We start from the raw sequence: 14,388 nt of genomic DNA, 5'->3' as shown, positions 1-14,388 counted from the left end.
CAAGCCAAGTTCTTTGTTAATTTGATTCGATTTGTAATCACTGAAATACCATATAACTTCTCAACTTGTGAATTTTCATTACGTTTTGTCCTTCCTCTCAGAGTACTTCGCTTTTTTGTGACGCAGTGTATTCACTTGTTTTCTCAGCTCAGCTTGTTTCTTTTAGTGTTCCTCAATTAGTATGTCCTTTTACCCTCCTCTCTTCATTGCCCGTGTCCTGCCATGTTTCTCATTTTCCTCCTCCTCGCTCTTCTCTTCTTTCAGATCCATTACCGCCAATACATTGCTAATATTTGCAGCCATTCTTCCTCAGTGGTTACTTCAGTGCTGTTTATGTTGTGGATCAGAAAAAAATGTATTATTCGTCTTTTATGAGACGAGTAATAATCGTATCTGCAGCTATTAATGTCTCATTTCACTTACTGTGCCAAATTACTCTAATAACTGAAGTGGTATGATACCTATCTTATCCAAGAGTGGGTAACTCTTATTTAATCATTGATCAGCATAGGTTTAAGGGCGTCGGTGAAAGTTCTGCAGGCTGACATGGTGACATGGAAAAATTGGCAACAAGTGCCAGATGTGTCCAAAGGACGAGAGTGTGTATAAAAGAACGTCAAAAGACGAAAGTTTTAACAACTTGATATTATTTTTGCAGTTTTGCCTCTGGAGAGGTGCACAAATTGTTTGTGTGTGAGACATTTTTTGGACTGAGCGAAAGTTGAGAATATAAGACAACTTCCTTTATTTAATAAAATAATTTGACTGGGTAGATACTACCCAAAGCATGAATAATTTATAGCTTTGTGGAAGTAATGGACACGCTCACCAATTGATCTTTTCGTATTCAGCAAATGTGAAGTATAAGATCGGCATCCAGTGTATGTATCTGGTTTTAGAGCTGTATAACAACGTGTGTCCTAGTTTAAGATGAAAACTCAGAGGTCCTCGGAGTGTTTAAGTGGCCTGACACATTAAAATTGGCGCACAAAATTCAATATACGTCTCGTCTAATGTACAGCTATTTCACCTCCATTCATACAATCACATGGGGAGAAAATGCTTTCACTCACGGTTCCACTGATTATTTATCTTCGGAGACGTTTCTACTTATTTCATAATCAGCATGGGAAGTCTAGTGTTCAAGTGTGATGATTTTTATCTACTTTGGTTACATGTCCAACTTCATTACCAGTGAGACCTCGCATTTATTAATGTTGACAAACGAAACCTCTTGATTTTGTGTTTGGAAAAATAGTTCTTGCTGTGAATGTGACTTGTTCAAGAGAATTATACCCTCGTTTGCTCTGTATCTTTTAGTACCACTGAGTCTTTCCAACATTTTTACGCAGCTGAGGAACTGTCCATAAATCTCAAGATGCTGCTTTAGTTTGAGGAAGACTAGAAGGGAATCATGTGGAATGGATTATTGATGGGGAGAGAAATAATAAACGTACACACTGATATTGTTTTGTGAAACAGTTGTATTTTTAAAAAAGTGTGCTATAAGGCAAGTGTGTTTGGGTGTGGCGTTGATCCGTCATGTGTTGAGTGGTCAGCTGCGGAGTCTCGCGGAGACCTCAGCGGTAGTAGTAAGGGTAGGCGGCGTAGGGGTAGCCGGAGTAGGCGCTGACGACGGGGGCGGCACGGTAGGCGGCGGCGGCGTAGGGGTAGCCGTAGTAGCCGTACGTAGCCGCGTAGGGCGACGCCACGTACACTGCCTCGGAGCCCTTCAGGTCCTTCTCCTCAGCGGCGAAGGCCACGGCCACCAGCAGGGCCATCAGGACGGCGCACACCTGCAGGAGACACACCATGTCACGCCATCTCAGCAGAACAGCTTACCATGTCAAAAAAGTAATGGCGTCCATACACTTGGATCACATACATTTTCCTTAAACCAGTTGTATCTGCATTCAGACGTAGCTATATCTGGGAGCTAGACTAGACTATCCTGTCCAAGATGACAAAGGTTTATCAGATATACGAATAACTTTGTATGCTCCCCAGGGGACTGTACTCAGTCCACAATTATTTAAATTTACTTCAGAAATATTTTCTAAATAATATTTACATCTTACTGCTATATTAAGGATGCTTCTCTCCAGAAATTATATCTAGGGGAAATTGTTGCAATGTCTAGAATCACCGACAATGATAATGGCCGCTGATACAATAACTACAGGAGCTTAAAATACGTAATTTTATGGATGTGTGCATGTAGAAAGACCTAAATTGTTCAATTCAAGAGTCATCAGGGTACCAGTTTTTTCTAATATCTCAGACCAATCACAAACAGTAGAAAGTTTAAGAATGTCATGGAAACAATGAGGGAGTTACTATTAAAACTGTGTTAGATCAGTACTCGAGCCCTCGTATCTGCCATTCGAGATTATTACGCTCTCTATCGAACAAGCGGAATATGTAACAGGAAAAGACCGAAAGCTGACTCCTCACGACATCTTCCACAGAAGATCTTGTACTGCACTCTGAGTGAACACGTTTAATGAAGAATGACTTAGCCACAGGAGAGACTCAACTATTTTACTTTTGGCAGTCTGTACGCTACTTTGAGTGTATGTGATAAGTCAAAACATCCTGCGAATTACAAGTATGCTGATCTGAATCCTGGCTTTACCTTTTCAGGTATAGTAAATAAATCCACGAAATTCCGAGAAATCAGTCAAAACAAAACTGACTATGTCTGGCTTGGCTGAATTCCCTCTATTTTATGGATAATGTAATATGTAGTGAGAACATGAAGATTCAGACAGTATACGCAATATAGTATTACTGCCAGAACCCTATGTGTCTGTATCAGGCTTACCACATAGCAATAGTTATTCAAAATATCGTTTGAGCACACGACCGCCAGTCAGACATTGAAATTAACTACTGTTTCATGCCGTAGAAGCGCTCTCGTGGAGCTCGATGTACCTGCATATGTCTGGAGGGTACATCATCTACAATTTCACACCGAACGAGTTGCGGAAAAGGAGAACGTACCACGAGTATTGGAGAGCAACAAACCTTTAGTGGTGCAAATGACCATCATTTCGATAGATCAGAAATCAGCGACAGTCTATGGCATACTATAAGCTTTATCAAAAATCTACACATATTCATCTGTAATTCTAAGTATGTTCCACAAAAATACCACAAATTACAATTAAGAACCCACTGTAACTCTCACAGATATGCCTTTCTGGCGTGTTGACAATGCAGCTAATGTCCTTACAACTAAAGGCCGGAAGATGAAGCTGTCAATTCGAAATGAACATTGGCAAAGTGGAAATTCTATTGAGAAGACTCAAGACAGATTCTACTATGGATTTCTACATTAATTGCACTGTCTCTGTTTTGCCAATAAATCTCCACTATGATTGCTATGATGTAATAAAGTGTTCTTGAGATTAAATGTGTTATCGTTCGATACGAAAAGAATTGGTCCACGCATCGATAGTTTCAACAGTCCGAAACAAGCAAAGTTAGACCTAGAAGCCCTAGACCAAACGTGATTGTGAATCTTACAGGTAGGAGTGGTCTGGTGATAGAAAAATCATTAAAGAAAGGTACAAGTTATCGTAACGTAGACTGACATCGACAGCTTGGGAAAAGATGTCACTTCATGCCCAAGAGGCCCAATGTAGTTGGATTTACCGTGAGACTTGGTGAACTAAAACTTCTCATGAACCAGGCACCTACTGCGGAAATGGAGAACATACCACGAGTACTAGAAAAGAGCAAACTTTTGGTGCTCTGCAGGACTGACAAGGACAATCAGACAAACGTAGAGCTCAAACGTACGATGGGAAGTCAAGAATTAAACAGTTCCCGCGTTACGGTAAGATACCGTCTCACACGCAAAAATCCCAAAGTAGTGCAGGGTCCGTGCGAGATAACAATATTACAATTTTCAGCGGTTCTGAGCAAGCAGAGTTAGACTTAGATTATGCGGGTTACGGTCAGGAGCGGCCTGTGCCACTTGGTCACGTGGTACTTACGAAAGCCTTCATGGTGTCGGCGGAGGTGGTTGGAGACGAGCTGCGGCCAGAGAGCAGAGGAACCTCGGAACTCGAGTGATGCCCAGCGGTGGCCAGTGGTCCCTTATATACGGCGCGGTCGGCCCCCGTCCTTGGCGGCTTCTGCCCTGGGCTGCCCACGGGTTCGCCGACCGGCTCCGCCTTTTGCCGGCCTTTCGGCTGCCGCTGCTAAGCTTACACACTACTTAATCTAACTTAAACTAACTTACGCCAAGGACAACACACACACCCATCCCCGAGGGAGGACTCGAACCGCCGACGGGGGGAGCCCCGCGGACCGTGGCCACAGACCGTGCGGATGTCCAGCGCGGAAAAAAGTCCGTTAACTGAGCTATTAAACTTTCCTCTATATATAGTCAGTATCTCAGTACAGCGAGAAAATATGTTATTTGGTGTGACTTTAGCTATCAGAGTGAACTTACAGTTTCTCGAAAGTGAGGCTGTTAGGTTATGTATAATTTCTATGTGTTTTGGTGAAAACTAGATATCAGTTTGAGATGGAACAACAACGATCAAATGCGCGGGCTTTAGAAGAAGCAGGCAAGGCAGATCCAACTGCGTGTGACCCAGAGATAGAAACTTTAAGACAGTTAAGGTTACTTTTCGCCAGACAGTCCAAAATGCCCACCAAGGAAGACTTTGTCAGTATACCCAGTAAGGAAGACTTAGCAAATTTACCCTCTAAGCAGAATTTTATTGTCAAACAGAGCGAAGTATGTGGGATTGTACGGCAACAGGCGAATCTTGCTACTAGAGTTACAGAATTAGTAACTGAAATCACAGAACTAAAAAAGTGACAGGAACAGTTTCCACAACAAGGACTGAAAACTCGGCTTGAAACTACCACTCCTCCTATTGCGGACTAAGTTGTATAGGTATCCAACATTAATTCAGGCCATCAGAAAAGGATACCGGAAAAGTCTGACGAACGTAAGCGATACTTTTCCTCAGAGATAAATACTTAGTTTGAGACAAGTGAAGTGGAAGTTAAACAAAATGTAGATGGAAAGATTAAGTTGGTGGTTGCAATCTTACTTGGCTCTAATACATCATGCGATTCAAAAGTTCAGGAGGAGCTACATAGTATTAAGCGACAGAGAGATTCGAATCTCGAACAATGGAAAACTCTGATGACTTGCCAAGTAGAGAAGGTGTTTGAAGAAGCGGAACAAGTGCGATAGCAATACAGCATAGTAATACATTGTACGTGATTCAGTACAGCCACAAACCTCGAGCACTGACTCATATTGTGGAAATGAAGATCCATTTCAAATAGAGCCGAGAAACAACATGAATTCAAATCCTGAGGTGACTCCCGCCACATAAGACTATGCTTAGACAGTTCCGACGTTAATAACTGATAAAATGTTTTAGTTATTGAAGGTTTAATAGTAGACTACATCCTCAGTGAGGACTTTTCTCTTGAAAATGGGACATAAAGTTCGACTTTTCAGAGGGTCATATCTCATGCCAGATCAACAGAGTGTTAACCTGATTAGAGCTTACTAAGCAAGAAATGGAATGTAGTCGAATTAAGTCGGGTGATGCTGAGGGAATTAGATTAGGAAATGAGACACTTAAAGTAGTAAAGGAGTTTTGCTATTTGGGGAGCAAAATAACTGATGATGGTCCAAGTAGAGAGGATATAAAATGTAGACGGGCAATGGCAAGGAAAGCGTTTCTGAAGAAGAAAAATTTGTTAACATCGAGTATAGATTTAAGTGTCAGGAAGTCGTTTCTGAAAGTATTTGTATGGAGTGTAGCCACGTATGGGAGTGAAACATGGACAATAAATAGTTTGGACAAGAAGAGAATAGAAGCTTTCGAAATGTGGTGCTACAGAAGAATGTTGGAGATTAGGTGGGTAGATCACGTAACTAATGAGGAGGTATTGAATTGGATTGGGGAGAAGAGAAGTTTGTGACACATCTTGACTAGAAGAAGGGATCGGTTGGTAGGACGTGTCCTGAGGCATCAAGGGATCACAAATTTAGCATTGGAGCGCAGCGTGGAGGATAAAAAACGTTGAGGGAGGCCAAGAGATGAATACACTAAGCAGATTCAGAAGAATGTAGGTTGCAGTAGGTACTGGGAGATGAAGGAGCTTGCACAGGATAGATTAGCATGGAGAGCTGCATCAAATCAGTCTCAGGATTGAAGACCACAACAACAAAGCAAGAAAGGAGCCGTGGAAAATATTGCAGGCAGAATCAGCTATGTGTTATTCATGAGAAACGCCATTACATGCATAATTTTCTGTCTGGAAAATTTGTGTGCTTCTACATTACACAGAAGTTCAGTAAACATTATGAGAAGCCCAGCACCTTGACCTTTACAATAGCAGCAATTGACAGACATCGTATTGCAACATTCGGATGTTTTTGAGGAACGGCCAGGAATCATTAAAGTATATATACATACCTTTTAGATGTGATTCCTCACCAAACGTTTACCACATCTTTTAAGAAGTCCCTGGTCACTATGGTAGACTCTTGAAGACGAAATTTAGAGGATGTTGAGATGGGATTTGATAGAGACATCCACCAGTCCATATTGTATCTCCTTTCTGTAGTGCCTAGATCAGGTGATTATTGTACCAGTTTGGAAACGCCTGGAGAATGTGGGTGCGTTAATACTAAAGTTACAAGGGGTAAAATACTCAACAAACATCGATCTCTGTCATTCATATTGGCAAGGACCAATAAAACCAGAGCCAAGGAAATATACTGCCTACATTTATACTGAAAGGTCATGTTAGTTCAGGGTTCTTCCCTATGGGTTGAGCATTACCTCAAGAGTTTAATGTAGGCATTAGACACGGTGCTGGGACCAGTACTTAGGAGTCAACTAACTTCAGTTGTGGATGACCTTCTATTGGCAACAACGGCATTGGAGGAACAAATTACCCTACTTCCACAAGTGCTAGACATTTAAGCGAACTGGGGTTACAGCTAATCATAAGAAGTCACATTTTTGTCTAATACGAATCAAGTTTTTTGGTCATCTCACCAACATTTAAGCGAAGTGGGATTACAGATAATCATAAAAAGTCACATTTTCTCAAATATGAATCAAGTGTCTTGGTCAGCTCATCAATTTGGAAGGTATTCTATCTCATAGTGGCAAGATACGAGCGATTAATAATTTTGAAGTACCAGGAACTAAAAAAGAATCGCTTTGAGATCAGTCTATGAATCCCAGAACTTTGCTTTGATTGTTGAGGAAAGATGTACTTTGGCAGTGGGCACCAGAATGTCAGAAATCGTTTGAAGCGATTAAGACATTGCCAGTATGTTCACAAATTTTATGTCATCCTCATACGTCTTCAGAGTATGGACTTATGACTGAACCCTCAGCTGTAGGTTTTTGTGCATCCTTCGCAAGTCGGATTTTACCAGACTGTGAAAGGTCTTATACTACTACAGAGCTGGAAGTACTAGTCGTGGTATGGGCATTTCAGAAATTTTATTACTATTTGTATGGGAAGGGCAATGGCCTTGTCACAATGGTTGCACCGGTTCCCGTGAGATCACCGAAGTTAAGCGCTGTGGGGCGTGGTCGGCACTTGGATGGGTGACCATGCAGGTCGCCATGCGCTGTTGCCATTTTTCGGGGTGCACTCAACCTCGTGATACCAATTGAGGACCTACTCAGCCGAAGAGTAGCGGCTTCGGTCAAGAATATCAAGAATACCATCATAACGACCGGGAGAACGGTGTGCTGACCCCACGCCCCTCCTATCTGCATTCTCCACTGAGGATGACACGGCGGTCGGATGGTCCCGGTAGGCCACACGCGGTCTGAAGACGGAGTGCTTTTATTTGTATGGGAAAGAAAACAATAGTTTACTAGTGGCGCAATACCTAGTAGACTTGTAGTTACAGATTTGCGAATGGTGTTTGTCGCTAGCTGTCACTTGCATGAGTTAAGATTGCTTTATGCCTTTCCACAGAGTCCCCTCTGTCCTCCCTTCCGATCCTTCACATCATCTCTTGGTCATCACAAGGGTTAATGATGTAAATTGATTTCCACCCTTCTAACCGTGATTCTTAATTTTCCTCTAAAATGTTTATTGCTATTTTATGTTTCTACAGTTGTTTCTGGGACTGAATTTGTTAATTATTCTGTCTCGACATTTAATGCAAGATCCCAACTCTACCAAAACCATGCCACTTGGTGCTATGTTATAGCTAGTTTTGTAACTAGAGTATGTGGTGCTGGTCAACTGAGTACCGTTATGACGATGGATACCCTTTCACACAATACTGTAAGTTAATTTCTTTCTCCTGGTGTGTAAACTTGGTTTCTAATGAATTCAAGTATGTTCAGTCTTAAAATTTCATCTATAAATTGTGCTTTCATGGTGACTGATGTTTTTGTCAGATACTGTCATGCTAGGCCGTGCTCGAAACGTCTAAATGTAAAGTTTGAACAAGTAATTGACTCTTTTTTAATAGCTGCCGAAGAGCGTAAAAAGGACCTACTCAGTATCCAGAAGCCCCTGTGTAATACATAATTGACCACTAGATATGACAAGCAGCAGACTCGCCAACATAAAACGAGGAGGGGAGTGCTGTGTTGTCGGCAGAGAAGCAGCAACAGTAGACTGGGTCGGTAAGGAAAGCTCAGTGACATCGAATGTGGTCCAGTCACTGGCCGTCAACTCAGCAACAAATCCATCAGGGACATTACAACCCTTCTGGATCTGCCCAGGTCGACTGTTGGTGGTGTGATTGTGCAGTGAAAATCCAAAGGAACAACCACAACTAAACCAAGACCAGACACACTTTATGTACTGAGTGATAGAGACCATCGAGCAATGCGGATGGGGGTTGTAAGAAATGGCATGAAATCAACATAAGAATCACTCGTAGAGTTCCAAAGTGTTATCAGCAGTTCTGCTGACAAAGTGACTGTTCGCAAAGAGTAAGAAAGAATGGCGTCCAATGGTTGAGAAGTTCCCCGTAAACCACACATTTTTGCAGTCAATGTTAAGTGACGCCTGACATGGTCCAAATAGTGACGCCACTTGATGGTGGATGACGGAGAACGAGTGATTTGGAGTGATGAGTCAATCCGTGCCCTCTGATAATCTGACGGAAGGGTTTGGGTTTGGCGAATGTCTGGAGAACGTTATCTGCCGTCCTGTGCAGTGAAAACAGTGAAGTATGGAGAAGGTGATGATATGGTAAGAGGGTGGTTTGTACGTAGACCTCTTCTTGCAGCAATTGTGAGGTAACTGTTTGTGGGCAATAACGTTCCTGAAATTGACTGACCTGCCTAGAGTCCTGAACTAAACCAAATGGAACGTCTGTGAAATGAGTTTGAATTTCGACAACGCTCCAGAATCCCAGCGTCAGACATCGTTACTTACCGTGATTGCGGTTCTTTTAGGAAGAATTAGCTGCCATTCCTCCAGACATTCGCACACTCCAACGGAGTCAACCCACCATAAAGGAGGTGATGATGTTTGGTTTGTGGGGCGCTCAACTGCGCGGTTATCAGCGCCAGTACAAATTCCCAACCTTTGCTCATCATTTTCATGAAAGATGAGGACAACACAATCACCCAGTCACCTCGAGGCAGGTGAAAATCCCTGACCCTTCCGGGAATCTAACCTGGCAGCCCGTGCTTGGGAAGCGAGAACACGACCGTGAAACTACAGGCTGCGGACCCCATAAAGGAGAAGGTGGACACACCTCATATTAATGTCCAGTGATAGTTGCCTGGACAGTTCTAATCAGATGGTGTACAACCTCCGTTTCAATATAGTAGGTGTATATGTTTTGCCATTTGATACATGTGAGTGGACCGAGTAATCTAGGCCGAAAGAGAAATACTGACTCTCCAAGCGGAGAGCTCTCACATGAGGAATCTGACCCTGCGACTTTTTATCGTCATGTCGAGGATGTACTAAGTCCAAAATGACAATAGTAATGCAGCAGTTGTAGATTTTTAAGAATATGTCTCCTTCCCTTCGGTGTGATATTTGTTCTGTACTGAAAATAAATCTGTGACAAACTGAACCTAAATATTACTCTAATTAATGATTGTTTAATGTTACAGTGACTGCTACATATAATGCATACTCAGGAGCTCAATGTAAAAGAGAAAGTCCAGAAAAAGAGTCACTTGTCGCTTGTAAGGTGTGTATGGAGTATCGGAAAAACATTTACAAATATTGGGGCCAAATTCTTCAGACCAATGCAGGAAAACTGTATATGTTAGGTGTTCTCTAAGGATGTCGAGAAAAGAACGGAACAGTTGCAGTCAAGATATTGTTCCGGTACCAAGTACCATTTAGAATGGTTGCAGGTGGACAAATTACACGACTACCCCATTTTATGTCTATTTCATCGGTTCCTCGATACTCATGCACGTATCACATATCAAATCGCTGTCATCTGATGATAGTCGCAATATGAAATGTAACTTAGCTAGTAGCCCAGCTGTTACAATTCATAAACCAAACATTTCTCAGACTTCTTCTCCATCATAATACCGGTATCTGGAAGATGGTCATTCATCTCCAGGCACAGTTCAGTATCATGTTACATTTAAGGAAAAACAACCGTGCACTTTCTCTTATTAATTTTGCAATTTTTCCGAAAAAAATTAACACAGTCATTTAACTCTGACCAAAAAATGAAATATATCCATTGGCTGACAAAAAACTGCTGCATCCAGAAATGATGAGACGTTGTAACTACGTACACGTACACACTATCGGCGAGTATGTAACTGACTAAAATTAAAATTCTCTGTGGTAAGTTGAAAGAACACCAAAGTGCGTTAGTGTTGTTCATGTTTAGTGTTGTTTATGTTTTGTTTTGTTACAAGGTATGCTAGGGCATATAACAGGCGTGAACAACGACAGATATTGAGAGATCACTATGAAAAACGAAGAGATGCGTCGTACGCGTGCCAGATTGCGTTATCGGCGCACGACAGAGTTTGAGTGACCTCATTGTGGGTCTCCATTTGGTTGGCTGCTCGAATCGTGCAATACCCAGAGATTTGGAGCATTTGGATGTGACACTAACCCAATTTTGTTCTGCATGGGAAAGTGATGCTAGGCATAATCGTTGCCAAGTATCTGGTCGACTACATCTGACTTCCACAAGGAAGACTGCCGAACTCTATACCAAGCATACCGCCGCCCCATGAAATACTCACTTTGCATCAATGAACATTCTGTGTAATCCCGCACAACTGGTCCGAGGCTAGCAGCAACTGGATTATGGAATTATAGACCCAATGCATAGGCTGCTCTCAACACACAATGCAAACGATTGCTGTGACCAGGAAGTGTGGGCTGCTGATCAATGGCATCAAGTTTTTAGCAGTGAACTACGGTTCTACACTACCCTGGATGAGCACCATTGGACATTATGGTGACCAGGGGAGAGGCACAGTGGTGTTACAACGGGCCTCATGGTATGGGGAACCGCCTGTTTGACCTTAAATCACAGCTCTTAGTGACTGAGGGAACTCTGAGTCTTCATGTGTTACCTCTTGTGTGACAATATTGTGGTGCCAATTTCCAACAGAACAATACTTGTCCATAAGTGGCATACGTCGCTATTGATTTACTCATGTAATGAAGCCCTCCACAGTGGTACTCTTCCAGATAGGCTTAAATATGCTATTGTCAAACCATTACACAAAAAAGGAGACAAATCATCAGTGGAAAACTTCCATCCCATTTCATTATTGGCAGTATTTTCAAAAGTGTTTCAAAGGGTTATGTAGAATAGGCTTTATAAACACATAGTACAGAAAAATATTCTCATTCGTAATCAGTTTGGATTTAGGAAAGGACTGTAAACTGATCAAGCTATATTCACTTTTACAGATGATAAATCAAAAGTTATTACCACTTGGAATATTCTGTGATCTGGCTAAAGCTTTCGATTGTGTTAAGCATATTAACCTCATACAAAAGTTAAAATATTATTATGGGATAACATGAGTAGCAGACTCATGGTTCTCATCCTATCTCTTAAATAGAAAACAGTATGTGTTTGTATCAGGCTTGCCACATAGCAATAGTTATTCAAAAAATGAAGCCATCAGACAAGGGGTGCCCCAGAGCTCTATTTTAGGTCCCTTGATGTTCCTATTATATATTAATGACCTTCCATATGCAGTGTCACAAAATGCAAATTTTATCTTATTTGCAGATGATACAAGTATTGGTATAAAAAAGAGTACCTGTGATCTAACTGAGCAATCAGCTAATGAAATATTTGTATTAATGGGTGGTTTACAGCAAACGGACTGTCACTGAATTTTGACAATACCCAGCACATACAGTTTAGTACCTCACAAGGAATACCTGACCCTATGAGTATAATGTATTCAAACATGAAATTAAATCTGTGGACAGTGTCAAATTTTTAGGGCTACAAATTGATCCCTACCTAAATTGGAAAACTAACACTCTAAAACTTAATGAAACGTCTTAGTTCAGCTACATTTGCAGTACGCATGATAGCAGAAATACGTGATTTAAAAATGGAGAAGTTAGTTTATTCGGCCTACTTCCATTCACTAATGAGTTATGGAACCATCTTTTGGGGAAACTCCTCTCACAAAGAGAACATTGTCAAAATTCAGAAACGAGTCATTAGAATTATATCTGGTGTCAGTCCCAGATCATCATGCAGATACATCTTTAAGAAACTTGGTATTGTAACTACTACTTCTCAGTACATATACTCACTGATGTCCTTTGTCATTTCCAACATTTCTCTTTTTACACAAAATAGTGCAAAACATGATTATAGTACCTGAACCAAAAACAATCTGTATAAGGACTATGGAAGCTTAACATTAGTACAAAAAGGAGTCAAGTACATGCGTTTCTCAATTAGTGATGATCTTTCATTCTTCATTCTTCATTACCCGTGCCCTGCCATGTTTCTCTTTCTCCTCCTCCTCGCTCTTCTCTTCTGTCAAATCCATTACCTCCAGTACATTGTTAACATTTGCAGCCATTCTTCCTCAGGTGGTACTTCAGTGCTGCTTGTGTTGTGGATCAGAAAAAAACTATCAATCGTCTTTTATGAGACGAGTAATAATCGTATCTGCAGCTAGTAATGAATCATTTCACGTACAATGACAAATTACTCTAATAACTAAAAAAATGGCTCTGAGCACTATAGGACTTAACATCTGAGGTCATCAGTCCCCTAGACTTAGAACTACTTAAACCTAACTAACCTAAGGACATCACACACATCCATGCCTGAGGCAGGATTCGAACCTGCGACCGTAGTGGTCTCGCGGTTCCGGACTGTAGCGCCTAGAACCGCACGGCCACTCCAGCCGGCGACACTCTAATAACTGAGGTGGTGTGATACCTATCTTATGAAAGAGTGACTAACTCTTATTTAATTGTTGATCAGCATAGATTTATGAACGTTGGTGAAAGTTCTGCAGGTTATTTTGTATTTAGAGAACACAGTGCGTAGTAAGTGAGATGGAAAAATTGGCAACAAGAGCCAGATGTGTCCAGATGAGGAGAGTGTGTATAAAACAGCGGCAAAACATGAAAGTATCAACAATTTGATATCATTTTCGCAGTTTTGCCTCTAGGAAGGTGCACAAATTGATTGTCTGTGGGACATTTTTTGGACTGAGCGAAAGTTGAGAATATAAGACAATTTGATTTATTTAATAGAATGACTTGACTGAGTGGATACTACCCAAAGCAGGCATAATTTATAGGTTTATGGAAGTAATGGACAAGCTCACCAATTGCTCTTTTCGTATTCACCAAATGTGAAGTATAAGTGGATGCATCTGGTTTTAGAGCTGTAAAACAACTGGTGTCCCAGTTTAAGATGAAAACTGAGAGGTCCCGGAATATTTAAGTGGCCTGACACCTTGAAATTAGCACACGTCATATATCAAAAGTTACACAAAATTCGATATAAGGCTCTTCTAATCTATGGCTATTTCACGTCAATTCATACAATCACATAGAGAGAAAATGCTTTAATTCCTGGGTTCCGTTGATTATTTATCTTCAGAGACGTTTTTACTTATTTCATATTCAGTTTGGGAAGTCTAGTGCGGCAAGTGTGATGATTTTGATCTACTTTGGTTACATGGCCATCTTCATTACCAGTGAGATCTCGCATTTTCTTAATGTTGACAAACGAAAACTTTTGACTTTGTGTATGGAAAAATAGTTTTTGATGTGAATGTGACTTGTTCAAAAGATTTATACCCTCGTTTGCTCTGTATCTTTTAGTACCACTCAGCGTTTCCAACGTTATTATGCAGCTGCAGAACTGTCCATAAATCTCAAGATGATGCTTTAGTTTGAGGAATACTGTAA

At 41.2% G+C, this 14,388-nt stretch overlaps 1 protein-coding gene across 1 annotated transcript; it reads right to left on the bottom strand.

The window, feature by feature from the left end:
• Positions 1 to 1,466: 1,466 nt before the first annotated feature.
• LOC124789159 lies at positions 1,467 to 13,040 on the bottom strand. Its single transcript, XM_047256454.1, has 3 exons — positions 12,948 to 13,040; positions 4,002 to 4,208; positions 1,467 to 1,796 (listed from the first exon to the last, which is right to left on the bottom strand). Exons 1-3 carry the CDS (start codon positions 13,038 to 13,040, stop codon positions 1,581 to 1,583), a joined length of 516 nt encoding a protein of 171 aa, XP_047112410.1. The 3' UTR covers positions 1,467 to 1,580.
• Positions 13,041 to 14,388: the final 1,348 nt, after the last annotated feature.

The sequence above is a fragment of the Schistocerca piceifrons genome, chromosome 3 (assembly GCF_021461385.2).
Source record: "Schistocerca piceifrons isolate TAMUIC-IGC-003096 chromosome 3, iqSchPice1.1, whole genome shotgun sequence".
In the NCBI taxonomy this organism is placed as follows: Eukaryota; Metazoa; Arthropoda; class Insecta; order Orthoptera; family Acrididae; genus Schistocerca; species Schistocerca piceifrons.
The sequence above is the reverse complement of the archived record's forward strand: the minus strand, read 5'-3'. Positions and strand labels throughout refer to the sequence as shown.